This window comes from Oncorhynchus mykiss, unplaced genomic scaffold (genome assembly GCF_013265735.2).
Source record: "Oncorhynchus mykiss isolate Arlee unplaced genomic scaffold, USDA_OmykA_1.1 un_scaffold_215, whole genome shotgun sequence".
NCBI classification, from domain to species: Eukaryota; Metazoa; Chordata; class Actinopteri; order Salmoniformes; family Salmonidae; genus Oncorhynchus; species Oncorhynchus mykiss.
The window spans coordinates 418,526-446,270 of NW_023493685.1; the positions used below are offsets into that span (position 1 = coordinate 418,526).

At 44.8% G+C, this 27,745-nt stretch overlaps 2 protein-coding genes across 5 annotated transcripts in view; both read left to right on the forward strand.

Annotated features, from left to right (window-relative positions):
- Positions 1–39: 39 nt before the first annotated feature.
- On the forward strand, positions 40–11,051 carry LOC110486828 (transcription factor E4F1). Of its 2 annotated transcripts, none has more exons than XM_036972963.1 (14): positions 40–210; positions 699–841; positions 944–1,034; positions 1,252–1,442; positions 1,622–1,742; positions 1,849–2,001; positions 4,877–5,049; positions 5,338–5,577; positions 6,377–6,491; positions 6,835–7,052; positions 7,311–7,509; positions 7,807–7,979; positions 8,281–8,358; positions 9,715–11,051. In XM_036972963.1, the coding sequence occupies exons 1-14, from the start codon at positions 114–116 to the stop codon at positions 10,081–10,083; spliced, it is 2,361 nt and encodes a 786-aa protein (XP_036828858.1). In that variant the 5' UTR covers positions 40–113; the 3' UTR covers positions 10,084–11,051. The 2 variants fall into 2 exon arrangements, with proteins under 2 accessions (XP_036828858.1, XP_036828859.1); XM_036972964.1 differs by having other exon boundaries at positions 41–210; positions 1,261–1,442.
- A 4,700-nt stretch (positions 11,052–15,751) lies between these two features.
- grid2ipa (glutamate receptor, ionotropic, delta 2 (Grid2) interacting protein, a) overlaps positions 15,752–27,745 on the forward strand; it is a 56,056-nt gene continuing 44,062 nt past the window's right edge. For 2 of the 3 annotated variants that reach the window (XM_036972974.1, XM_036972973.1), the window contains exons 1-3: positions 15,752–16,508; positions 16,812–17,144; positions 17,322–17,476. In XM_036972974.1, the coding sequence (XP_036828869.1) occupies positions 16,164–16,508; positions 16,812–17,144; positions 17,322–17,476 (833 nt within the window). In that variant the 5' untranslated portion in view covers positions 15,752–16,163. The remainder of the gene's footprint in view (positions 16,509–16,811; positions 17,145–17,321; positions 17,477–27,745) is intronic. The other variant, XM_036972972.1, reaches the window with a different exon arrangement.

Genomic DNA, 27,745 nt, shown 5'->3' on the forward strand with positions numbered 1-27,745 from the left:
CTCTTCTCCCTCCTTCCCTCTTATTGCACCTTTGTTGTTATGACTACGAGGTCGTAAATCCGCCATGTTTTCTCTCGAGTAGCGTTGCGACAGAGACGGAGAACTCAAACGACATGAATGTAGAAAATAATAATACGGCAGAAACAGTGAGCGAGCAAACGGATCACGGCAACAACATCGTCACAATTCAAACAACTCTCGGAGATGAAGGTAAAGACAGTTTACGTGCAAAAAAAGTCATATATTTTTATTGTCGTATATGTAGGCCCACTCCAATTGATTCAATTTATTTAGCTGCTAGCTAGCTTACTTGGTAGGCGACAAAATAAGGTCGGTGCACTCTAGCTTGCGCTGTATCGGGTCAATGCTATCTATCTATCCACCTAGCTAGCCAACTAGTGTAGGTCGCGCTGGTCAGATTTAGTTAGTTAGCATCCTCGGATTGTAGTTTAACTTTACACTTATCGGTTTTAGCCTTGCCAGCCAGCTAGGCTTGCTAAATATGCTAACATTAGCTAAGTTAGCTGGCGGCTGCACATGCTACAGTAGCTAGCTAACTTCGCTATGTCAATGTCCAATCACTTGCATGTGTCAATTAATTAGCTAGCCAGTCAACAACAACATTGAACGTTTTACAATTTATTTTTAAGTGTGTTGTTCTTGACTGTACGCATGTTTTTCACGCATTTCACTTGCAGATGAAGATGTCCACAAGTGCGGACGCTGCCAGTCCGAGTTTTGTACGCTGGAGGCATTCATCCAGCACAAGCTTCAGCAGAACTGCACGCGGGCACAGGAACCCCAGGTGCCCGTCAATAAACCCCGAGATGACAACCAAGAGGTAGGCTTGCCCGGGCAATTGTACACCCGGTGCCTACTCGGTTGTCATTGTAGAATTCATAAATGAATGGGGTGATATGTCAAAAAGTTTGTGTTTGGTCAGGTGTTTGCCCCAGATGGAACCTCTGCTACCTTGACAAGAATGGACGGAAGTGGACTGTCTTCAGATGAACCAGACAAGTCCAACAACAACGGTCAGTCAATGTTCCTTGCCTTTTTGCACTCTGGCACCCTCCAGTATCATCTGTCCGTAACTGATAAGACATTATTTGATTGATTTATGGTTTCTTCTCATGGCAAAGACTTTATATTCTGTCAGAAACCAATTTCCTCCTGTTTTGACTTTCATGCTCAGTTGAAATGGGTTAATGGGTTAAATTATTTGAGGGGACTGAATTAACCAGCCTTAAGTTCTCTCAGGTGAGGTAGAAGTTGAAGGCCACTCCTCTCGAAGTCGCAGGAAGAGGGGTGGCACAGGGAAGGCAACTGTCCAAACAGAGGGGACCGAGGCCCACAGCCCTGACGGTGCAGACAAGCCAGTCTACAGGGTCAACAAAGATGGACGCTACATTTGCCAAACATGTGAGAAGACATTCAAAACGGTGAGTTGTACTGCACCTGTGCTTCCTGTTGATATAGATCTGAGAATGAACCTGTACAGATTGTCACTACCTTGTCTAGTCTGGAAGAAAGTTTTGAAATCATGACTATCAGCGATTTTGTTCTTCCCTTGTTTATGCTCAATCAAACAAACCTATTTTTCTGTCTACCTTTTTTCTAGACAAACATCCTGAGAACCCATATGATCACCCACAGTGAGAATAAGAATTTCCCCTGCGAGCTCTGTGGGAGTGCCTTCCGCACCAAAGGCTCACTGATTCGTCACAACCGCCGTCACACAGGTACAGTGGACTGGAAGGGGGGGGCTCAGAATGAGATTTTGCTGCATGTGACATGCAGCTTCGTTTCCTATCTCCATCAACAGTCTCTCTCCCTTTCTTCCCCCAGACGAGCGCCCGTACCACTGTAACCTGTGTGGACTCTCCTTCAGGGAGTCAGGGGCTCTGACCAGGCATCTCAAGTCCATCACCCCATGCACTGAGAAGATCCGATTCAACCAGTACAAGGAGATCCTCGTCAGCAAGGACGGACAGCAGAAAGGTAGCAGTCTGTCAAAAGATTGAGGGATCATGCATGCATGCATGGATAGATATATGGATAGATGGTAGGATACATACACCACATGACTGAAATGATGTGGACACCTGCTTGTCGAACATCTCATTTCAAAATCATGGGCGTTAATATGGAGTTGGTTTCCCTTTTTCTGCTATAACAGCCTCCAATCTTCTGGGAAGGCTTTCACTAGATGTCGGAACATTGCTGTGGGGGACCTCTCTTTGTGCACGGGGGCATTGTCATACTGAAACATGAAAGGGCCTTCCCCAAACTTTTGCCGCAAAGTTGGAAGCATAGAATCATCTAGAATGTCATTGTAGAGTTAAGATTTCCCTTCACTGGAACTAAGGGACCAAGCCCAAACCATGAAAATAGCCCCAGTCCATTATTCCTCCTCCAACAAACTTGGCACTATGCATTCAGACAGGTAGTGTTCTCCTGGTATCCGCCAAACCCGGATTCTTCCATCAGACTGCCAGATGGTGTAACGTGATTCATCACTCCAGAGAACGTGTTTACACTGCTTTACACCACTCCAGCCGATGCTTGGCATTGTGTATGGTGATCTTAGGCTTGTGTGCTGCTGCTCGGCCATGGAAACCCATTTCATGAAGCACTTGTAACGGATATGAAATGGCTAGCTTAGTTAGCGGTGGTGCGCGCTAAATAGCGTTTCAATCGGTGACGTCACCTACTCTGAGACCTTGAAGTAGTGGTTCCCCTTGCTCTGCAAGGGCCGCGGCTTTTGTGGAGCGATGGGTAACGATGCTTCGTTGGTGTCAGTTGTTGATGTGTGCAGAGGGTCCCTGGTTCGCGCCCGGGTATGGGCGAGGGGATGGTCTAAAGTTATACTGTTACACACTCATGAACAGTTATTGTGCTGACATTGCTTTCAGAAGCAGTTTGGAACTCTATAGTGAGGATTGCAACTGAGGATAGGTGATTTTTACGAGCTTCAGCACTCGGCAGTCCCGTTCTGTGAGCTTGTGACCTACCACTTCGCGGCTGAGCCGTTGTTGCGCCTAGACGTTTGTACTTCACAATAACAGCACTTACAGTTAACCGGGGCAGCTCTAGCAGGGCAGAAATTTGATGAACTGATTTGAAAAGTCACTGACCTGCCACGTTGAAAGTCACTGAGCTCTTCAGTAAGGCCATTCAACTGCCAATGTTTGTCTATGGAGTTTGGATGGCTGTAAGCTCGATTTTATACACCCGTAAGCAACAGGTGTGGCTGAAATAGGCGTATCCGCTAATTTGAAGGGGTTTCCACGTGCACTACCAGTCAAAAGTTTTAGAACAACTACTCATTCAAGGGTTTTTCTTTATTTGTACTATTTTCTATGTTGTAGAATAATATTAAGACATCAAAACTATGACATAACACATATATGTAATCATGTAGTAACTAAAAAAGTGTTAACAAATCAAAATATATTTGACATTCTTCAGAATAGCCACCCTTTGCCTTGATGGCATCTTTGCACACTCTTGGCATTCTCTCAACCAGCTTCACCTGGCATGCTTTTCCAACAGTCTGCTGAGCAGTTGTTGGCTGCATTTCCTTCACTCTGCGGTCCGGCTCATCCCAAACCATCTCAACTTGGTTGAGGTCGGGGGATTGTGGAGGCCAGGTCATCTGATGCACCACTCCATCACTCTCCTTCTTGGTAAAATAGCCCTTACACAGCCTGGAGGTGTCCTGTTGAACAGGACAAATGATCATCCCACTAAGCCCAAACCAGATGGGATGGCGTATCGCTGCATAATGCTGTGGTAGCCATGCTGGTTAAGTGTGCCTTATTCTAAATAAATCACTGACAGTGTCACCAGCAAAGCACCCCCACACCACAACACCACCTCCATGCTTCACTGTGGGAAATACACATGCAGAGATCATCCGTTCACCCACATCGCATCTCAATTTGGACTCCAGACCAAAGGATATATTTCCACTGGTCTTATTACTTGTATTTCTTGGCCCAAGCAAGTCTCTTCTTCTTATTGGTGTCATTTAGTAGTGGTTTATTTGCAGCAATTTGACCATGAAGGCCTGATTCACACACTCTTCTGAACAGTTGATGTTGAGATGTCTGTTACTTGAACTCTGTGAAGCATTTATTTGGGCTGCAATTTTTGAGGCTGGTAACTAATGAAGTTATCCTCTGCATTAGACTTTGGGTCTTCCATTCCTGTGGTGGTCCTCATGAGAGCCAGTTTAATCATAGCGCTTGATGGTTTTTGTGACTGCACTTGAAACTTTCAAAGTCCTTGAAATGTTCTGCCTTGACTGATCTTCATGTCTTAAATGACAGTCCATTACTTTTTCTTTGCTAATTTGAGCTGTTCTTGCCATAATATGGATTTGGTCTTTTACAAAATAGGACTATCTTCTGTATACCCCCTACCTTGTCACAACACAACTGATTGGCTCAAACGCATTAAGAAGGAAAGAAATTCCACAAATTAACAGGCACACCTGTTAAATGAAATGCATTCCAGGTGACTACCGCATGAACCTCAAGAATCTCAAATGTAAAATAGATTTTGATTTGTTTAACACTTTTTTTTAGTTACTAAATGAGTCCATATGTGTTATTGCATAGCTTTGATGTCTTCACTATTATTCTACAATGTAGAAAATAGTAAAAAATAAAGAAAAACCCTTGAATGAGTAGGTGTTCTAAAACTTAACCGTAGTGACCGGTAGTGTACTTCTGTTTATATGGAAAGAGGGAGATTACTATATGGAAAGATAAATATATGGATAGAAAGATTAAATATATGGATCTATCGGTAGATAAGTAGCTGGACAGGGTAATATATAGGTATTGATGGTGTCATGTTTGTATTTCAGGAGTAGAGGCAGAGGCCGCCTCATTGGCTGCTCAGCAGGAAGTGGAGCAGCAGGAGGAAGAGGAAGCACAGGCGGCAGTGGTCAGCGTGGTGGAGACTGACAGCGGAGGACAGGAAGTCATCCACGAGGTCCACTTCCACATGGAGGTAGAGGGAGAAGGGCAGGAACAGCAGGTGTGTGGAGATCTGGATGCATTCCAGTACTGTAAAATGTCTTACTCGTCTCCTCTCACACCTGTTAATTTGTAGTGATCTGAAATCACAGGATAGGTGAAGGCCATGTTGTGAATGCCTGTCCATTTCTATCACATCAGTGCAGATGAAAGAAAATAGAGAAACCCACCCTCAAGCATTTCCTTTGTATCTCAAATCTCTGATGTTTAATATAACCTCTTTGGATGTTACACATTTTTCCTAGGGCCACGTTGGACCCACTTTTCTTGTCTGGTTCCCCATCCCTAGGTTATATTGGACCAGGCTCAGGCAGATGCCCTGGTGGCCGAGGGGGACAACCTCATCTGCCAGGCCATCATCAACTCTGGCATCGCCCTGGAGGCAGTCACTGAGGAGGTGGAGGAGGCCGAGGAGCAGGCACTGGACGGGATGCCTAAAGAGGTCCTGCAGGTCAGGGACATGGAGGGCAGGATGACAGAGATCCAGGTGATGGAGGAGTGTGTGGAGATGGAGGCTGAGGAGATGGTGGTGAGTTAGTCAATGGGGAATGATAAACATGGTGTATACTCTCACCTACAGCAGGAGGTTGATAAACATGGTGTATACTCTCACCTACAGCAGGAGGTTGATAAACATGGTGTATACTCTCACCTACAGCAGGAGGTTGATAAACATGATGTATTCTCTCACCTACAGCAGGAGGTTGATAAACATGGTGTATACTCTCACCTACAGCAGGAGGTTGATAAACATGGTGTATACTCTCACCTACAGCAGGAGGTTGATAAACATGGTGTATACTCTCACCTACAGCAGGAGGTTGATAAACATGATGTATACTCTCACCTACAGCAGGAGGTTGATAAACATGGTGTATACTCTCACCTACAGCAGGAGGTTGATAAACATGGTGTATACTCTCACCTACAGCAGGAGGTTGATAAACATGGTGTATACTCTCACCTACAGCAGGAGGTTGATAAACATGGTGTATACTCTCACCTACAGCAGGAGGTTGATAAACATGGTGTATACTCTCACCTACAGCAGGAGGTTGATAAACATGGTGTATACTCTCACCTACAGCAGGAGGTTGATAAACATGGTGTATACTCTCACCTACAGCAGGAGGTTGATAAACATGGTGTATACTCTCACCTACAGCAGGAGGTTGATAAACATGGTGTATACTCTCACCTACAGCAGGAGGTTGATAAACATGGTGTATACTCTCACCTACAGCAGGAGGTTGATAAACATGGTGTATACTCTCACCTACAGCAGGAGGTTGATAAACATGGTGTATGTCCCTTGCCCTGCCATGTAGGACATATCTGACAAGCAGGAGGATCTGCCGCCGTCTAAAAGTCACAAGTGTCCTCACTGCAGTCGCTCCTTTAAGGCGCTCAACTACCTCCGCTTCCATGTCAAAGGTCACCTCGGTAAGACCACTGTCTCCATTTCTTTTTAATGATTTCCTTTAACGATAGTCTCAGCATAACACGTTGTTTCTTTACATCATTAGTCAACACACACCATAGGTGATCCATTGATATCTAATGATTGGGGTGGTAAGAGGATTCCGCCAAGGTTTCAAAATCAGATACGTCTGTCTATATCATGTATTCCATGTTTATTACATTTTCTCAAATCTCCCCAGTGTCTCTCTCTCTCCCTGGGTCGTGTTCATTAGTCTCCAAGGAAACCGGTCTGAAGGGGAGGGACTACCTGTTGCGTTCACTAATGAACACGACCTACAGTAGCTCATCTGTGTGTTCTCTGCAGGCTGCAAGCCCTTCAAGTGTGTGATGTGTCAGAAAGAGTTCCTGACAGGCTACCTGTTGAAGAAGCACATGGAGGTCCACCTGAGTGAGAGGCGGTACAAGTGTGGTGAGTGCGGCAAGCTGTACAAGACCATCGGACACGTCCGGGAACACATGAGGGCCCACTCGGAGGAACGGCCGTACAACTGCAACAGCTGTGACAAGGGATACAAGACCAAGGTTTGTTCATACTCAACTTTTATTTCAACCAAGGTAAGCCGTGAGCATGCAAAATATTCCGACTGAACGTTGTTGAATTCGTACGTTTTATTTAGTCTCTTAAATGGCAGGAGTCTGCTAATGTTAAGTCAAGTTTCGGGGTGCCTCTTCGTTTGAACGGTTATCTCAGTCATTTTTCGCGCATGTCAGAAGTGAATTGGTTGACTAACAAATGTCGATTAATTAATCATTTTCCCCCCCCCTCCCCTTTTGTCCCAGAATGCCTTGCAGGTGCACCAGCGGACGCACGCCCAGGAGAAACCATACGTGTGCCAGTTCTGCTCGCGGGGCTTCAGGGAGAAGGGCTCTCTAGTGCGCCACATCCGCCATCACACCGGAGAGAAGCCCTTCAAGTGTCACAAGTGTGGGCGGGGCTTCGCTGAGCATGGCACCCTCAACCGCCATTTACGTGCCAAAGGTCAGGATGATTAACACTTGTCTCCTGGGTCATGTATATTATTCAGATCAATGTCAGATTCATAGAATCTGATGTATCTGGCATTGATCTTATCAGTGATATTAGTGTTACTATTCTTTATGCGTGTACTCCCGACGTACATTACTTTGGATAGGCTGACAATGGCCCTGATTTTTAATTGATGAAGTAATCGATTTTCCATATTAGCCTATACATGTTATCAATTCCACAATTGACACACAAGCAAAGAGCCAAATAGCACTACACAGGATTACATTGATGTGTTTGTGTGTCCAGGTGGCTGTTATGCTGGCCAGAAGGAGGGGTCTGGGGAGGAAGGCATGCTGGTCTCAGAGGAGCAGGTTTCTGCAGACAGCCTGGCCACAGCAGCCATCATGTCAGACGACCCCCACGCTGTGCTGGTGGAGTTCTCCTCTGTGGTGGCTGACACCCAGGAATACATCATTAGGGTGAGACCATTCATAGATGGGCGGGGGGGTTATTCTCCTTATGGATCTATTACCCATTTCACACTGCCGAAAATGTGAAAGTAATATATCCAGACTTTTTGCTGAATTCACTGAATGTTTCAACTTGACCTGGCAGAGCTTTAGGCACCAACACAGACAAGGTGCTGATGTAAACACAGTTGTTAATAGAATATTCATCTGTTTTTCTCACAGAAATTAGATGCATCATCACATTCATAAATGATGCTGTCAGTATGTATGGAAGGTTCTGTAGTTCACGTGTCCTGTCTCTTCTCCACAGGCCCCAGGAGTGGAGGAGGAGGAGGAGGAGGAGGGGCAGGGCGAGGAGGTGACTCTCATCCAAGACAACCAGAATCAGGTCAGTGCTCTGCTCTGCTCTCCTATTTCTCCTGGAGCCAATAAATTGTGTTCACTGTTTGCATGGTCATAGACATATATTTAACATGCGACCAAAGCTACGTTTCCATCCAATTGGTGACAGATTTTCATGCAAATATAAAATCTGCAGATTATCCACCGGTGTTTCCACCAAACTGACTTGCTGCTGATATCAGTGCACACGTCCTTTTTTTCCACCCCCTTTTTCTCTCCAATTTTGTGGTATCCAATTATTAGTAGTTACTGTGTTTTCTCATCGCTACAACTCCCGTACGGGCTCGGGAGAGGTCGAGAACCATGCGTCCTCCGAAACACAACCCAACCAAGCCGCACTGCTTCTTAACACAGCGCAATACCGTACACCTAGCGAAGTGGTCAGCGTGCACTGTGCCCGGCCCGCCACAGAAGTCGCTAGTGCGCGATGAGACAAAGATATCCCTACCGGCCAAACCCTCCCTAACCCGGACGCCGCTAGGCCAATTGTGCGTCGCCCCATGGACCTCCCAGTCGCGGCCAGCTGCGACAGAGCCTGGGCTCGAACCCAGAGTCTCTGGTGGCACTGCGTTAGACCACTGCGCCACCCGGGAGGCCCTTCAAAACGTCATTTTTTTCGGCTTACTTTTTCATATACCGAATAAAAATCTAAAGTTAAATGTGTTTTCATCTCATTTTCAACTCTACCAAAAACTGTTAAAGAGCAAATATGCCTCCTCTGGCATGTGCACTCTAGCCAACAGCTCTCAGATACATTGCAGGTAGGCTAGTCTACATGATGAGATTATTATGGATACGAGAGAGAATATTTGTCAAACGGCTGTCAAGCATCGATCATCATGTCATCAGAATAATAAGACCCTCGCCACCCTGTGAAGTTCATCATAACACAAAAAGATCCAACAACTGATCTGTCTACATTTCAAAATTGCAGTGAAACTTATTTTCGTTCCCCAACTGGCGGGTGGTTTTATTTGGCCCCTCGCAAAATGTATTAACTAAATGTATTTTGTTTAAAGGTTTTCATTGCTGGACATAAGACTGTAAAAACACCAGGAAACCATCTCCAAGTGATTTTAATTTAAGGAATCTGTTTCCAACTATTCCCACGTGATCATATACAAATATAAGCAGGTCTTGAAATACCTATGTTTTAGTCAAACATATGTTTGGACTTTTTGTGGTCAATTTACAGTCTACGTTTCAGCCCCCCGACCATCCGCTCAGGAAAAAATCAGGCCGCGGCTGAATCTAGTTGATGATCCCTGGCATAGATAAATCAACTATTAGGTAGACATTAAGAAGGCATCTCAATACTCACCCCGCTCTACCCACCTTTCAGATGGGCAACCACATCATGAAGGTGGTGCAGCAGATCGTCAACCAATCACGTGGTGGCATCGGCGGCCACCAAATCATTGTGCGCAATGTCTCCATGGACGAGGGCACATCCATCTCCGACTGTGGCGACACCATCACCATAGCAACGCCTGAGAACCTGACCGCGCAGGTCGCCATGACCCTGGCCTCGGCCATCAGCGACGGAACCCTTCTGGCAGGAGGCGGCGCACTGGAAACGCCCGATGGCACGGTCACCATGGTAACAACATCGGGGGGCGAGGACATGGTCGAGGTGATGGAACAGCAGCAGGAGGAGGAGTTTGTTATTACGTCATCGGAGGAGGTGGAGATCCAGACAGTCATTATATGATTTCTTTGTGTTATGAAGTGTCTTATGAAAACTCAGGACTTTGCATGAGTTATGAATACGGTGTGTTTTTATAAGAACAGAATGTCTTATGAAGAGTTTCTTATGAGAACTCAGGACTTTGAATGGGAACATTGGTCTATGTTTGAGGAGTTAGCTTGTATTATGGACAGTTTGCATGAGGACTGTCGTTGTATAAGGTTGAAAGATTCTGTTTGTATAAAGTTTGACATTTTATTTGACAGTATTAGTCCATTTCTATTGGGTAAGGATTGCAATCAATTATTGGAAGAGTATTATGTCTTAAGTCACTGAAGTAAGGAGGACTGAAGTGTAAGTTTTACTTGGACAGGAGTGGAGCTGCCTTCATTTTAGTACACTTAACTGTAATGTCATTGGTTGTCAACACTGCTCAACCAATCACAAGGTACGAACAGTAAGCTTATAGCGAGGTCACAGGAGCTCAAGTACTTACCTTTGCCTTGATAGTCTCAAAAGCCTTAGAATGTTCACTGTTTCTGTTACACTTAGACATTACACCAGGAGATGTCAACTTTATAAAATACCCCCCCCCCCCCTTAATTAAAACAATTATACTACCTAATGACTGGAGTTGTTTACCTTGGACAGATTAATTATAAAATATTCTGTTATGCTTGACCATAGACTTAAAATGCTTTAGTGATTGTTCGTGAGAGTCTCTGGATTGTATTCATTAGGGCATACCATTATTAAAACGTTTGGCAACGGAAGAAACTAAATGAGCATTTCTTTTTAGACAATTTCTACTCTTGGTTGCCTAGTGAATATGACTGTGATCTGATGCTGTTGGACTGTACTGCTGATATGTGTCTCCATTACACATCACCCTTACAGTAGACGGACAGACGCCTCACTACTGCCAAATGCTGTGATCTATTACTTGACTGGCTACGTTTGCGTGGAATGAATAAATGCTACTTTCAGTACAACTTTGTCATCTTTGAGAATTGAGTTTCTGCAGAAGACTAAAAGGAATTTTTGTCCTGTGGATGTGAAAAATGTGCTTGTTATGGATGAATGGTTCCTGTGTACTGTATACCTGACTGAAAAGCAGGCTGAGAAGTGATCGGTTGATTCAGTTATTGATCGATTGATTGGGTCTGGTGTTTACAGTTGCCGTGGGCAACCCAGCAGCTCTCAGTGAGCCCCAGATGGAGGAGCGGGAGTGGATTCATCAGCCTGGCAGATTCAGGACAAAGCAGCCTTGCTGCTCACCTTGCCCGTGGTTGTTGTTGCCTTCTGTCTCTTCTCTCTTTACTTTTCTCATTCACTCTTTTTACTCCCATGCCTTTCGCTCGCATTCTCTCAAGACGGTCAGAATGACAACAAATCTTTTCACCCCTCTGGGTTTTTTTGTACAGCTGCCCTTTACTCTGAGAGAGTCATTTGAACTATCATGGATGCAATGGGATCAGGCTACTTGATATGAATAAAACAATCCTGAAACAAAACGTATAATCATGTCTTTGGCTTTTTCCTTATCAAAGTCCGAAATCCCCCATAGTCTTCTACTGTAAGATGAACAGGGCATTTTCACATGATGTAATGCCAATGGTGTGTTGATGTATATTTTTCTGCAATTGTGTTTCCTTTGAAGTATTTTGTACAAGCTCTTTTTGGTTGTGGAATTAGGAAATATAATTGTGTGTCCCCCCCATGGGGGATTTGTTGTCCTGCCTGTGGCTAGCAAAGTAAATACAGTCAATTCTTAGGCACCTAATGAGGATGTCCCCATCTCTACTAAACAAAGCATTGATTCTGGCCCGTTGTATTGTACATACTGGCATGGTGATCCAGCCATTCATAACTAAACCTTACTCTGCTTACGTTGTGTCCAATCAAAGACACACCTACTCAAACATCACAATCACTGTTTCCCTGATTAGTTTCCTCATACTGTATGTTGTTGAACATGATCGTCTCTAGAGATGTATTTGGCAGAGTTTCACATGAGCCATGATCACTGTTAGAACAGAGGACACTCCACAGCTGTAGTGCTGCTGCCTGCATCTCCCACTGGAAACATACTGATCACGATTCCATTGAGGTCAAGTCAGCCCCGGAGGGGTAAACACTTACCAATAGGACATGGTTTCCTCAGGGCTCATACTGAGGGATACTGCCAAATTTAAAACTGACACCTCACCCCTACTCTTAGACACTGTAGATCTGAAAGGTTATAAGTGTAGGCAATGTGATGGCTGGTCCACATAACCTATTACAGTGCAAGGTTTAGCTATCACCATATTGCTATCATTTCAGATCTACAAGAGTACTGTAACGGGTGATTTGAAATTGAACAGGTCTCACTTTCAGGTAGCCAGATTGGGTGGGTGCAAGCTTGACGTCAGTGTCTAACAGGGAACCAGGATTGCTCTCGTGCTGATCCTCAGCCAAGGTTCTGGAAGTTACCATCAGGTATAATAGACATTTACCAGCCTTGCTCCTTTTCTTCGCCTCAGGATTGTAAGGATGGTATGCAACCTGGAAGGTGTGTACCTTTAACCTGTTCCCTCAATCTCAAGTTTCCTAGATGAACCTTGAGGAGCCATTGTGTGCCTACTGCCTATAGACTACAGTGCCTCAACACTGAGGTTGACACGCTCTAATCAGTGAGAAGTGTCCCTGGCTGGCTCTCCTCACTGTTTCTGGGTCAGTCCTCAGCCCTTAGAGAGGGCCCCATCTGAAAGAACCAGAGCGAGAGAGGGTAGGAGGAGAGTGTGAGAAAGAGAGAGAGGCAGAGGTATTTATAGAAAAATGGGGCTTCGCGCTACCTTTTCTCACGAAAGAATCATTAGAGGACAAAGTGTCCCAGTTTTTGTATGGGCGCTCCGCGATAGCAGCTAGCTAGGGCTGTGGGCCGGCAGATTTTTACCTGCGATGGGGAGCCTGACTTACAGACCGTCTCCTCTCTCTCCCAGCCTCCTTCTCCTCTTTTGCCTCATATCTCTGGTTCTTTGATCCGTGAAAGGGAGACATCAGCCTACTTGTACGCTGATGTGACCTCTTGAGAGGGTTTGGGTTGTAGGTCTTGGTGGGGGTGCTGGAGCTGGAGCTGGGTACAGGAGCCAGAGAGAGGGTAAGGGCGTGACTGGGCACCAGAGACGGGGACTTTGGGCCGTTGACTGGACGTGTCCTCGCAAACCTTGACATCTCAGTAGACACCACCAGCGTCAAGATGAGGCGGTTTCTGAGCCGCAAAGGCCGCTTCTCGCTGCGTCAGAGCAAGTCTGGACCTCGCGGTGCCTCCAAAGATTTCTGTAAGTCTTTAATTCATTTTCATTATTCCTCTTATCTGCTTCATCCCTCTCTTCTGAAGAGAGGAGGAGAAGAGACAGAAGAGAACAAAAGGACTAAAGCTGTGTGTGTGTATCTAGGTCGCGGGCTTCAGAAGTATTTCAGATTTGGAGAAGAGAGAAGAAGGCCGTGGGAAGTTTAATCTCGACGGTGGGGTTGCGTGTCCTGGTACAGCAGAGAAAGAAATGTTTGATTTAACCAATGTACTTTCTCACAGGTCTAGATGTCCCAATTTATTTTGGCACATTACTTTAGACTTAGTTGTTTTATGACACAATACATGGAGACTTACAAAGTGAAATATAGAACGACTTGTTCTCACTGTGTTCTGAACTTTTATTCAGATAATCCGGGGCTCGTACATTTTCATTACACCATCACTTTTTTATTTTCCCTGCAAAGTCAGTGTAGAACTATGTAATGATGCCACTGTTGCCAGCTTTTCCCCTTTGAATTGTCTCAAACTGATCTGACCATCCATTTCTTGTTCACTTTAAGAAATCCACATACAATAGGCTACCTTTACACATTGGTACTGAGTGAGAGAAAGAGAGAGAGAAAGAGAGAGTGTGTGTGCGTGAGTGTGTCTTCATGCACCCGTTTCTAAGAGAGAAAGATAGAGACAGAAAGAGAGAGATACAGACAGAAAAAGATACAGAGGGTGAAAGAAAGAGAGAGAGAGAGTGTGTGTGTGTGTGTGTCTCTTCATGCACACCTTCATAATGAGAGAAAGATTGCCACTTCAATCATTGAAATTGCATAAACTGCCTGCTGTAGTCATGGAACCTATTAATCTTTTCATTAAACATTAATCCTCATAGGATCATCATATGGCCTATTAAATGAATAAGGCTGAGGCTGTAGACTTCAGTGTTAGGAGGTTAACAATCTGGTACAGGAGAGAGTGAGGAGAATGAATGGGTACATCTCAAGAATCTAAAGATGTTTCCTCTCCTTGTATCCAGCTTTCCTTCAACTGCACTGATCTGAAACAACTTGACAAGATAAAGCAAGTCATTTTGATAGGCCTCGATCTGCCACTTTGCCTTCAGCTATCGCGTCTGTTCAGATCAGTGCAGATGAGTGTGAGGAGACGAGAATAGGAAGCCATTTTGTGGAGTATTGAGTGGCACCCGCTGACTGCAGTATGAGAATGAGGCCAGTGACCAGGGGAGGGCCAGCAGTTCAGAACAGAAAGCTATGACAGACATAGGCTGAGTCCCAACAGTCTAAAACAGCATAATTTGCTCATGTTCTGTCCATCATGATCACTGGTCTTAAAGCAAGTTGATCTGTAAAAACAATATGGTGGAAACGTATTCAGTTTGACCTGTTCTTGACGGAGAGGACAGGTGGGCTCAAAACTATGTGGTGCTAATATTTGATCTCTCGAAACATTGACTAAATTCACTCTTCAAAATAAAAGTATATTTGTTATTGATTGGGTTATTTCTCATTGATTGCTATTATATAATAAAGTCAAGTTTTTTCCAATAGTTGATGTTCCACTCTCGAACCCTCCAAGCGGGGCGTTATACTATGGAGGTATGATAGTGTCTGTTAAAAAGTGATACCATTGTGTTCGACCATTGTGGATGTCCCTTAAGAGCAGAAAAACCTTCTCAACCCATTTCATTCTTGTGACGCTTCAGTCTCTGGTTCTCTCGCCCATTCAGATGATGCTTTCCGTCAACAAATGGGCTGTCCTCCAATGAATAATCCAATGAATATCAGTAAGACTTTTAAACTAGTTTCAAGTCCCAGATCTGGGTTCAAATACTTTTAGCGTTTGGTTTAGCCTGCCTGGGGTTCCAGATGGGTAAGGTTTGTAGTTTTGCAACTATTCCAGTGGTTCCATTGTGCCAGGCAAGCTCAATCAAGCCCAGATAAAGTATTTCAACCCAGGTCAGTCAAGTACAGCTACATTGTAGTAGTGTCTTCACTGCCACTTGTCTCCACCTCTGAGACAAGCAACTGTGAAAAGAGACTACAATGTAGTTAAAGGTAGACTCAGCGATACAAATGTACCATTAGCAGATCGGGACGACTTCCAAAACATCAAAGAGCGCGAAGCAAGAGGCAAATCTCCTCCGCAGTTGTTGTCACGCAGCTATCATGTTGCAGGAGAGTGACGCAAACTCTCGTGAACATGTGCAGATGCTCTGTGGTGTGCATGCTCACAAGTGCAGCCTCTTGCATGGCACTCACTCTCCAGTATCTTTGGTTCTTCACACAGCTGCTCATATCGCTGAGTCTCCATTTAAATGGTATCATAATGTGACATTGCATGACATTGTTATTAAAATAATCTACACTCTTATGCCCCAAATACATCAAGGTACCCTGGTTTTACCTGGCTCTGTCTTCAGTGTGTTCAGGTCATCCCAGGTTATCAGACCCTGCTTTGGATCCCTGGTCCAGAGGCAGGTCTGACCGTGGTCTTATCTGGGTCTCCACCAGTGTATTTGGGGAAACCTGGATTCTTATTATAGTCCCTGAATTCCTGCCACGCCTCCTACTGGTGTAAAAACAAATAAGGACCCATGATGTTTTACCATTCTACCACAGCAGGAGGCGTGCATGTGACTGGGTCTGTAATCTGGTATATTTGGGGATAGTATTTGAGAAAGGCATGGACTCTAGACCCTGGTAATAGCAGTGTTTGTGTTAGAAGTATCCTGGTCCCAGATCTGTTTGTGCTCTTGTCAACTACATTGCTGTCATTGCCAAGTCAAACATGTTCCATGAGGAGTTGTCAAGACAGCAGAAACAGACTGGCACCCAGGCTATGTATAACAGGCTTAAGTAACCAACCCAATCCTGACTACTCTCCAGACCTGACCCTCCCGGCTACCAATCAGAACTGGCCGGAGGAGTTTGGGTTCACTCTGGGGGGCGCGGGCCCCAGCTACATCCTGTCTGTGATTGAGGGCAGCAGTGCCTACCTGGCGGGCCTGCAGCCTGGGGACCAGGTGGTGGACATCGAGGGCCAGGAGGTGTCCTCTCTCAGCACCCAGGCCCTGGTGGCCCTGGCACAGACTCTGAAGACTGTACCCCCCAGCATCGGAGTGGTGTCACGCATAGAACAGGTCTGGAACAGTTGGGAAATCATTTAGGCTTCAGTGATGCAGATAGTGGACATTTGACCTCGGTTTTTCACTTGAGACATTTTTTAAAGGCAGATAGGAGTTGGTTGTGACAGTGTTGTTGCATGTCACCTAAGCCTCAGTGTGATCACTACTACTGATCTGGAACTGTGAGCTGGGTAACACATAAGTCTAGGGCAAAATGACATGTGCTTTCAAAACAATCTCCGTTACTTTCCATGCAGATAGTTATCAAATAGACACTTTATTGTCTTCACATCTAATTCTAATCTGACTGTTCCCTAGATGGATATCAACCCAGGCCCCGACGGCCGTTTCGGCTTCACCATCGTGGGAGACTGCCCCCTCTTGGTGGATGACTGCCTGCCCAACTCCCCAGCGGGCCGCAGCGGCCTCCGGGTCGGCGACTACGTCATGGAGGTCAACGGGATCCCCGTCAAACATCACGAAATGGCGGCGGCCATGATCAAGGTGGCACAGGGACGCCCACTGCGTCTGGGCGTGCTCAGTATGAGACGGAGGATCAAGCGCCTCAGCCACAGTATGAGGGAGGTGTCACTGAGCGGGGATAGTATCAGGCAGGACCGTGCACACAAGGCCCTGGAGTTTAACAAGAAGGTGTGTGGGTGGCAGGGGTGTGTGCCTGCATCTTTGTCTTCTGTCTCTGCATCTGTCTCCACCCCTGTGTCTGTTTCCGTTTCCAACTGTCTCTGTCTGCGTCTCCATCTGTGGAGGTCTCCACACTCAGAAGCCCACAGAGGTCAACAGGAAGTTGTGTTTATCTTCTTCTTGCAGGTGGAGGAGGTGCTTGGTGATGAGCCAGATATAAAGGAACAGCTGTTTGGTGTTCTGAAGCAGTACGCAGCCGAGCGGAACGTGGAGAACCTAGCTGAAGCCCTCCCAGACATCTTAATCAATGAGGACCATCAGCAGCTGATTGACAGCGTCAGGTACCAATCAGCTGATTATAACATGCTATCATGCCGCCTCTGGCATTGTGTCATGGTCGGGTCAGACAAGGGCCCGGTTTCCCGATAAGCTTACGAATATTTGAACAATGCATTGTTCCTAAAACTGCCAAAGTTGTCACATGCGTTTCCCAAAACACCACATAGAGAGCACGTTCACTAAGTGCGTCATTAGAAAGAGAATGATTCCACAATACTGACGACGGATCAGCTCCTAGAGAGATATTGTCACCTATGGCTGCAAATATTGAGGCGATTTAGACTATTCTAATGCTTACCCTACAAGGGACAGTTTGAAATGTACTGCGTAAAATGTATATAGGTTCAAAACTTTTTGTGAAACATCACAGCACATTTGAAAAATATATGGCAAATAGAATATCATATATGGCAAATAGATCCAAATGTGATTCTGTTCAGAGATGGAAGGGTTGAGGGTAGCTGAAGGATGGGAATAAAAACAAACAAAAGATAACTCATGTAAAATATACTGTGTCTGTAAAATGTATATAGTATGTACTATATGAACTGGAAGTAGAAGCCTAAGTGTTGTCCATTAGTTTACTTAAATTAGGGGAGGGGTGGCAGGGTTAGGGGAAAACATATATTTTAAAAAATGTACCAGTCAAAAGTTTGGACACACCAACTCATTCAAAACTATGAAATAACACATATGGAATCATGTAGTAACCAACAAAGTGTTTAACAAATCAAAATATATTTTATATTCTTCAAAGTAGCCACCCTTTCCCTTGATGGCAACTTTGCATCATTTTGGCATTCTCTCAACCAGCTTTACCTGGAATGCTTTTCCAACAGTCTTGAAGGAGTTCCAACATATGCTGAGCACTTGTTGGCTGCTTTTCCTTCACTCTGCGGTCCAACTCATCCCAAACCATCTCAATTGGGTTGAAGTCTGGTAATTGTGGAAGCCAGGTCATCTGATGCAGCACTCAATCAATCTCCTTCTTGGAGCCCTTACACAGCCTGGTGGTGTGTTTTGGGCCATTGCACTATTGAAAAACAAATGATAGTCCCACTAAGCAAACCAGATGAGATGGCCTATCACTGCAGAATGCTGTGGTAGCCATGCTGGTTAAGTGTGCCTTGAATTCTAAATAAATCATAGACAGTGTCACCAGCAAAGCACCATCACACCTCCTCCTCCATGCTTCACGGTGGGAACCACACATGCGAAGATCATCCATTCACCTACTCTGCGTCTCATAAAGGCACAGTGGTTGGAACCAAAAATCTCAAATTTGGGCTCATCAGACCAAAGGACAGATTTCCACCAGTCTAATGTCCATTGTTCGTGATTCATTATTGGCCCAAACAAGTCTCTTCTTCTTATTGGTGTCCTTTAGTAGTGTTTTTTTTTTTCAGCAGCAATTCGACCATGAAGGCCTGATTCTTCTCTGAACAGTTGATGTTGAGATTTGTCTGTTACTTGAACTCTGTGAAGCATTTGTTTGGGCTGCAATTTCTGAGGCTGGTAACTCTAATGAACTTATCCTCTGTAGCAGAGTTAATTCTGGGTCTTCTGTTCACTGTGGTGGTTCTCATGAGGGCCATTTTCAAGCGCTTGATGGTTTTTGCGACTGCACTTGATGGTTTTTGCGACTGCACTTGAAGAGACTTTCAAAGTTCTTGAAATGTTCCTCATTGACTGATCTTCATGTCTTAAAATAATAATGGGCTGTAATTTATTTTTGCTTATTTGAGCTGTTCTTGCCATAATATGGACTTGATCTTTTACCAAATAGGGATTATTTCTGTATACCTCCCCTACCTTGTCTCAACACAACTGATTGGCTTAAACTCATTAAGAAGGAAATACATTTCACAAATGAACTTTTAACAAGGCACACCTGTTAATTTAAATGCATTCCAGGTAACTACCTCATGAATCTGGTTGAGAGAAGAGTGTGCAAAGCTGCCACCAAGGCTAACTATTGCTACTTTGAAGAATCTACATTTTTGAGTAAAGCCAGACTGTCTATGTATGAGGATGACTCAACACAATACAAGTCAGCTACTACAGTGACTGAAATGACTGCAACACTCAACAAAGAGCTGCAGTTAGTTTCAGAGTGGGTGACAAGGAATAGGTTAGCCCACAATATTCCTAAAATTCAAATCATTGTATTTGGAACCAAACACTCACTAAACCCTAAACCTCAACTAAATCTTGTAATAAATCATGTGGAAACTGAGCAGGTTGAGATGACTAAACTGCTTGGAGTAACCCTAGACTGTAAACTGTCATGGTCAAAAAACATATTGATGCAGTAGTAGCTAAGATGGGGAGAAGTCTGTTTATAATAAAGCGAGGCTCCGCCTTCTTAACAACAATATCAACAAGGCAGGTCCTACAAGCCCTGGTTTTGTCGCACCTTGACTACTGTTCAGTTGTGTGGTCAGGTGCCTTTGCAATTGCAAATTGCAATTGGCTCAGATAATATGCATGTCAATCTCTCCTGGTTGAAAGTGGAGGATAGATTGACTTCATTACTACCTTTATTTATGAGAGGTTATTGACATGTTGAATGCATGTCAACACGCACAACAGCTCGGACACCCACAACAGCTCCGACACCCATGCATACCCCACAAGACATGCCACAAGAGGTCTCTTCACAATCCCCAAGTCCAGAACAGACTATGGGAGTCACACAGTACTACATAGAGCCATGACTACATGGAACTCTATTCCACATCAAGTAACTGACGCAAGCTGTAAAATTACATTTTAAATACACCTTATGGAACAGCGGGGACTGAGAAGCAGCACAATATTGGAGCAGACATGCGCATGCGCGCGCGCGCACGCACGCACGCACGCACGCACGCACGCACGCACACACACACACACACACACACACTTACACTTACACTTACTTACGTACTTAGTAATGTGTATATGTGGTGGAGTAGGGGCCTGAGGGCACACAGAGAGATCTGTGAATGTATTGTAATGTTTTTAAAATTGTATAAACTGCCTTAATTTTCCTGGACCACAGGAAGAGTAGCTGCTGCTTTGGCAGCTAATTTTGGATTTGTTTAACACTTTTTTGGTTGCTATATGATTCCATACGTGTTATTTCATAGTTTTGATGTACTCAACTATTATTCTACAATGTAGAAAATAGTACAAATAAAGAAAAACAGTTGAATGAGTTGGTGTGTCCAAACTTTTGACTGGTATTGTATATATTTAAAATAATATATATATTTATCTAAAAATATATAAGGCGGATTGGAAATGATGCAGACAATTACATTGATAGAAGCTACAATATATATGCAATGATAAAACTGATCCACCCCCTAAAAAAAACCAAATGCACACACACACAATCTCTTTGAGAGTCATATAGGTCTCTGAGTCACATCCTGTCGTAGTGACTAGTGACTCTTCTCCCTGATGGGTTTTTTAAGGAGCTGCCAAGCATCACAAAACACAAACACCTTTGAGCACAACAGATTCAAAAACACTTCCTTATCACACCCACCCCCCCATAGCAAAATATACAACAAAGACTAACAGTGACAGTATCATTGGTACAGACTCATACACAGTGGTGGACAGATATTCAGTTACAGTGACCTTCAACCAATCTGATATAATCAGGACAGCATATTCATATTTTAGTGTGAGTGAACAGCCTTGGTGCCAGACCTGAGTTTGAAGATGCAGTTTGTGTTTGTATGTGTGTGGTATGATTAGTGCTTTGATATTGGATATGTTTCATCAAGGTTGCTCACGGGGAAGGCTCAGACATGTGAAATGCTATGATGTCCATATGCATACGGTATATAATGTTTATGATCTATGGTAAAATCTTAGCAGTCCTGGAGCAGTCCTGGAAAACGGAACCCTTTGAGCAATCCAAAATTCATCTCGCCCATTTAGATTGATCGGTTCAGTTCAGCTCACCTGGATGACTTACTGTGCATTGGATCAGAACAATTGATTTTACCCACAGGGGGAGCTTTGAATGTTCATTGTAATTAATCATGTTCAAGTGGTCTACCAATACCCTTTGTGTTTTAGTGTTCTACTACACAGAAATGAGCTTGGGGAGAGTCGAATAGACCTTAGTGTGTTTAATCGACCAGGACCAGTAAGTGTGCTGATTTAGGATTAGTTTAGCCTTTTAGATCATATTGAATAAAATTATATGGACAGGGGGGACCTGATTCTAGATCAGAACTCCTACTCAGAGATGCTTTATAAATACAGGCCCTGGCTGAGGTATTCATCGATATGGTAGTCTTCAACAACAATAGGTCTGCATTGGAGGAACAAGAGCAATTTAATTGCGTAACAATCAATATTTCATAGAAAACTGCTTTCCTCATACTTTTTCCTCAGAATGGTGGCAGGAACAGAATCAGTTATGTGGTGAAGCTCAATGACTTTGATCAGATGTCACCAGTGGGCTGTCTCATGGTGAGGACTGCCTGTTTGAAATCCTCCTCAGGCTGGAGATGTCAGTTTGGTTTGCATACTCCATGGCAACATCCCAAATGGCGCCCTGTTCCCTATAAGGTGCACTACTTTTGACCAGGCTCTTCTCTAAACTAGTGCACTATGTAGGTAATAGGATGGCATTTGGGGACGCAGCCCATTTATCCCTCCGGTACAGAGGAAAACTGTCAAAGTCCCCAGGGAATATCACGTTTCTTTCTTCTCAGCATTGATAGCAAAGTATAAAATAAACACTTTTGTGTGCGCAGGCACTTTCTGTGTGTCTGAGAGACTTATACACACACACACATTTTTTGCATCTCATTGTTGATTATGATCGTTTTTTCAGTCCCTATCCAGCTCTTAGCTTCTCTGCAGACACTTTGCTGTTGGTGGTAGAGAGATGCACACGCAGTCACTCTCACATCTGCTGCATCTGCACACTGCAGTGACAGGCTTTGGACACACACACACATAAATGCACACATACACACACACACACACACACACACACAGTTCCTTCCTCTGGTTTGGATTTATGAACCCTGCAGAAAGCGATGCTGCTGATGATGACCTGCTTCAGGTGAGTACTGCCGCCTAGTGATCTGAGTGATGTCAGTACTGTGATTTGGGCAGGTGTTGTGAAATAGACAGTTATGCAGGTGTTGTGTACACCATAAGATACAGTAGAGGGGTGGCAGGTAGCCTAGCGGTTAGAGCATTGGGCCGGTTGCTGGTTCGAAAACCTGAGCCGACAAGGTGAAAAATCTGTCTACGTGCCCTTGAGCAAGGCACTTTATGCTAATTTGATCCAGGGGCGCTGTACTATTGTTAGTGACCCTGTTAAACACATTTCACTGCATCTGTCTAGTGTATGTGACAATAAAACATATATTTATTTGTATAGTGTGGGTAGGATTTTGGTTTGTTTGACTAAGCCTTTGGCCAGTTTGATTCGTTTTGTGTTCCTCTCATCTTCCTGTACTTGATAATGCCCTGAGGCCAGTTGTGATGGTGAAATGTCTTAGAGTTTGGAGTTTAGAAGATAGCAGCTATTTGTCAACAACTGTACTATTGATGGTTGGTAGACAGGACTGTTTTGTTAGAACGCAATGGTACTAATACTTAGTTGATTGCTACTGTAGGCTTCCAACGGTGGGGGTTCTAGTTTATGTGTTATCAATTGTCAAAATAAATGAATGTCCTGGCTTGGGCGTTGTTTGTTTCTCAAGGGACGTTGTTTGTTGCTTTCTGCTTCTTATACATTTTGTGCAGTGACGATGAGTTTCTCTCACCATCAAGGAATATTCCTAGCTCACTCTCCTCTCCTCCAAAAACAGAAGGCTCATATTATTATTCCATAACCAGTGTTGACTGGAGACTGGAGAGAGTTTAGTCTGCTCCCTCCCTCAGTGGGAGGGGAGGTAAGAGGTAATGTAACATAATGTGACAGATGTGATAAGGGGAGAAGATAATGTAGTTTGGGTCTCATTTGTATGTGTCACAGCAGAATCTTACTCCCAAAAACTTCTCTCTTCTCTGCCCTCATCAGGGGTGTTTTGTAGGATTTGGGGCCTAGCCCAAAGCCAGTAGGGGTGTCCGGAGGCTTTCTCCCCCAGCCAAAAAAGAAAGGAATTTCAACAGCCAAATGCATTAATTTGGTGCACTTTGAGATGAACATTGAGAGATTAGAACATTGAGAGATTTAATTTATTATGGATCCCCATTAGCTGCTGCCAAGGCAGCTACTCTTCCTTGGTCCAGCAACAGATAACTTACACATTCCCACCTCCCACAGCAGACACTGCCAGTACTCAATTACAAATCTACTGTGTCTCTACTCTGGAACACTCTCTACTCTCTTCTCTGGACCAAATACATCTACGATGTATTGCCAAAATCCTCCATACCACTCAACAACTTCAAACAGACTCTGGCCTGTCCAATGAGCCAAACTGATTAAAGAATCCCACAGTACCCAATCTCTCTCACTCACACGCACACATGCATGCACGCACGCACGCTGTGCAGTAATTTGAATCCATAGAGCAGCTTCAACGTCTTATGGGCAGGTGGGATGTTTAGCATACCACCTGGCCAACATCCTGTGAAATTTTAGAGCGCGAAATTCAAACCACAGAATTATAAATATTTAACATTCATAAAATCACAAGTGTAATACATCAAAATAAAGCTTCACTTTTTGTTAATCCAGCCGCTGTGTCAGATTTCAAAAGGCTTTACGGCGAAAGCACACCATGCGATTATCTGAGGACAGCGCCCCGCACACAAAACCATGAAAAACATTTCAACCAGGCAGGTGCGACACGAAAGTCAGAAATAGTGATATAATGACTGCCTTACCTTTCATGATCTTCTTCTGTTGGCACTCCAAAAGGTCCCCGTTACATCACAAATGGTCCTTTTGTTCGATAATGTTCTTCTTTATATCCATAAAAACTCAGTTTAGCTGGCGCGCTTCAGTAATCCACCCAGTTTCCCTTCATCAAAATGCATGCAAAATAAATCCCAAACGTTGCTAATAAACTTTTCCAATCAAGTCAAACAAAGTTTATAGTCAAACCTTAGGTACCCTAATAAGTAAATAAACAATAACATTTAAGACGGAGAATCGTTATTGTCTTTAGCGGAGAAAAATACTAAAGAACGCACTCTCTTCCACGCGCTTGGAAACACTACAGCCAAAATAGGAGCCACCTAGAAAACTACAATTTCTGGCTCATTTTTACAAAAACCAGCCTGAAACTCTTTCTAAAGACTGTTGACATTTAGTGGAAGCCCTAGGAACTGCAATCAGGGAGGACTTCGCCTTCTAATAAAAGAGACCGCCATTGAAAATAGTGGTAGGCTGAATTATTTTTTGAGGGGGGATGGTTTGTCTTCTGGGTTTCGCCTGCCATATCAGTTCTGTTATACTCACAGACATTATTTTAACAGTTATATAAACTGTAGAGTGTTTTCTATCCAAATATACCAATTATATGCATATCCTAGCTTCTGGGCCTGAGTAACAGGCAGTTTACTTTGGGTATGCTTTTCATCCGGCCGTGAAAATACTGCCCCCTACCCAAGATACAGTCCACTGTGTGCTCACCCCTCCTCTGCCGCTCCCCATCATTTTCTCTGTGTCGTCTGCCCTCTTCTGTTGCTGTATCTTAGTCTTTTATGTTACTGTGTCTTGTCTACCCTCCTCTCTTTTCCTGTCCTAGTTGTAAAAAATGTTTTAATAGTCATTTCAGTGGCTTTTTCACCTAACCTGCAAATTCACTGCAGGCTCCGTGTCACTCTAGGTACATTTTGCAGTGCCTGATACTGTCTAGCACAGTATATTGTACTGTTTATTTTTGTAATTACAATCTGCCAGTAAAACTTTAAAAAATGTACACTGCATAGTGATGTGTGGTTATGGAAACTCATATCAGACTGAAATGAGACAAACATATTTTTACATTTTTGGGCTGGACCAAAAACATTAAGTGTTAGGGAATAATGACGCCACTGACTCTCATTGCCCATAATCCCTTTATTCATTAGGTGTTAGAGAGCTGAGAGCAGAGAGCTGTGACCCAGTCTGTAATGGGCAGACACAGACCTGGGCCGACACAGACCTAGGCAGACACAGACCTGGGCCGACACAGACCTGGGCAGACACAGACCTGGGCAGACACAGACCTGGGCAGACACAGACCTGGGCAGACACAGACCTGGGCAGTCACAGACCTAGGCAGACACAGACCTGGGCAGACACAGACCTGGGCAGACACAGACCTGGGCAGACACAGACCTGGGCAGACACAGACCTGGGCAGACACAGACCTGGGCAGACACAGACCTGGGCAGACACAGACCTGGGCAGACACAGACCTGGGCAGGCACAGACCTGGGCAGACACAGACCTGGGCAGAGATTGTCTTGTTCACTGTCTTGTCATGATATAATCATTACTTTTCCTGTGTTTGTGACTCTGTCTGCACTCTTTAAGATATACTGGTTGTTGTTAACCAGACAGATGGAAGATAACATTGTATTTTTACCTCTAAAAGGGACAAGAAAATATGATTGATTTTGTTTAGTTGACAACTAAAATGTGTGCTTGTCACACCCTGACCTGTTTCACCTGTCCTTGTTATTGTCTCCAACCCCTCCAGGTGTTGCTGGTTTTCAATTTAGTTTTTTTGAATTGTTACCCCTTACCTCTCCTCTTTTCGGCTTTTGAACCCCTTCAGGGGGCTACCATTTTTTCCAAGTTGGACCTTCGGAATGCCTACCACCTGGTTTGGATATGCGAAGGGGATGAGTGGAAGACAGCCTTCAACACATTATGAGTATCAGGTAATGCCGTTTGGACTCACCAACGCCCCCGCTGTCTTTCAGGCTTTGGTAAACAATGTGCTCCAGGACATGCTCAACTGTTTTGTGTTCGTCTACCTTGACGACATCCTGTTTCTTCCCGGTCTGTTCTTCATGTCAGGCAGGTCCTTCAGCGCCTCCTGGAGAACCAACTGTTCGTGAAAGCCGAGAAGTGTGTGTTCCACCGCTCTACAATCACTTTTCTGGGATATGTCATTGCTGAGGGTAATGTCCAGATGGATCCTGGAAAAGTGAAAGCAGTGGTGGATTGGCCTCAACCTACATCCCGGGTGCAGTTGCAACATTTCCTAGGATTCTACCGCCGTTTCATTTGGGGTTACAGCACCCTGGCGGCCCCCCTCTCGGCCCTCACTTCTCCCAAAGTACCGTTCAAATGGTCTCCTGCTGTCAACAAAGCCTTTGTGGACCTGAAGCATCGGTTCACAACAGCACCCATCCTCATCCACCCGGACCCGCCGCGTCAATTTGTGGTTGAGGTGGATGCATCTGATGTTGGAGTGGGGGCCATCCTGTCCCAGCGATCTGCACAGGACCAAAAGCTTCATCCCTGTGCCTTCCTGTCCCATCGTCTCAATTCTGCAGAGAGGAACTACGACGTAGGCAACCAAGAACTCCTGGTGGTCAAGATTGGAAGAGTGGAAGCACTGGCTGGAAGGAGCAGAACAACCATTCTTGGTCTGGACCGACCATAAAAATCGGGATTATCTCCGTACAGCCAAATGCTTTACCTTTAAGCAGACCCGGTGGGCTCTGTTGTTTACCAGATTCAACTTCACCATTTCCTACCGCCCAGGATCCAAAAATGTGAAGCCTGCCGCTCTCTCTCACCTATACAGTTCCTCTGCCACACCCTCGGTCACCGAAACCATTCTCCCTACCTCATGCCTAGCAGCCACAGTGGATTGGGGTATTGAGACCCTGGTTCGCAAGGCACAACGTTCCCAGCCTGGACCTGAAAGGGGCCCGGCCAACCGGCTGTTTGTCCCTAACTCAGTTCGGTCCCGGGTCCTGGAATGGGCTCATTCCTCCAGACTAACCTGTCATCCTGGTTCCCATCCTACCCTAGCCTTCCTTTGACAACGTTTCTGGAGGCCCACAATGGTTCCTGACGTCTCTGCCTTCGTCACCGCATGCACGGTGTGCGCCAAGAACAAGACTCCACGGCAAGCTCCTTCTGGCCTTCTTCAGCCACTACCAGTCCCTCATCGTCCCTGGTCCCATATCTCTCTGGGCTTTGTCACTGGGCTTCCCCCGTCTGATGGCAACACCGTCATTCTGACAGTGGTGGATCGGTTTTCTAAGGCCGCTCATTTCATCCCTCTCATCCCTCTCCCTAAACTACCCTCTGCCAAGGAAACGACCCATCTCATGGTGCATTACGTCTT

Coding starts and splice junctions, on each gene's coding strand:
- LOC110486828 (XM_036972963.1), top strand. CDS start 114: ATGAATGTAGAAAATAATAATACGGCAGAAACAGTGAGCGAGCAAACG. Junction 1,743..1,848: donor TCACAACCGCCGTCACACAG/GTACAGTGGACT, acceptor TTCTTCCCCCAG/ACGAGCGCCCGTACCACTGT. Junction 7,510..7,806: donor CCGCCATTTACGTGCCAAAG/GTCAGGATGATT, acceptor TTGTGTGTCCAG/GTGGCTGTTATGCTGGCCAG.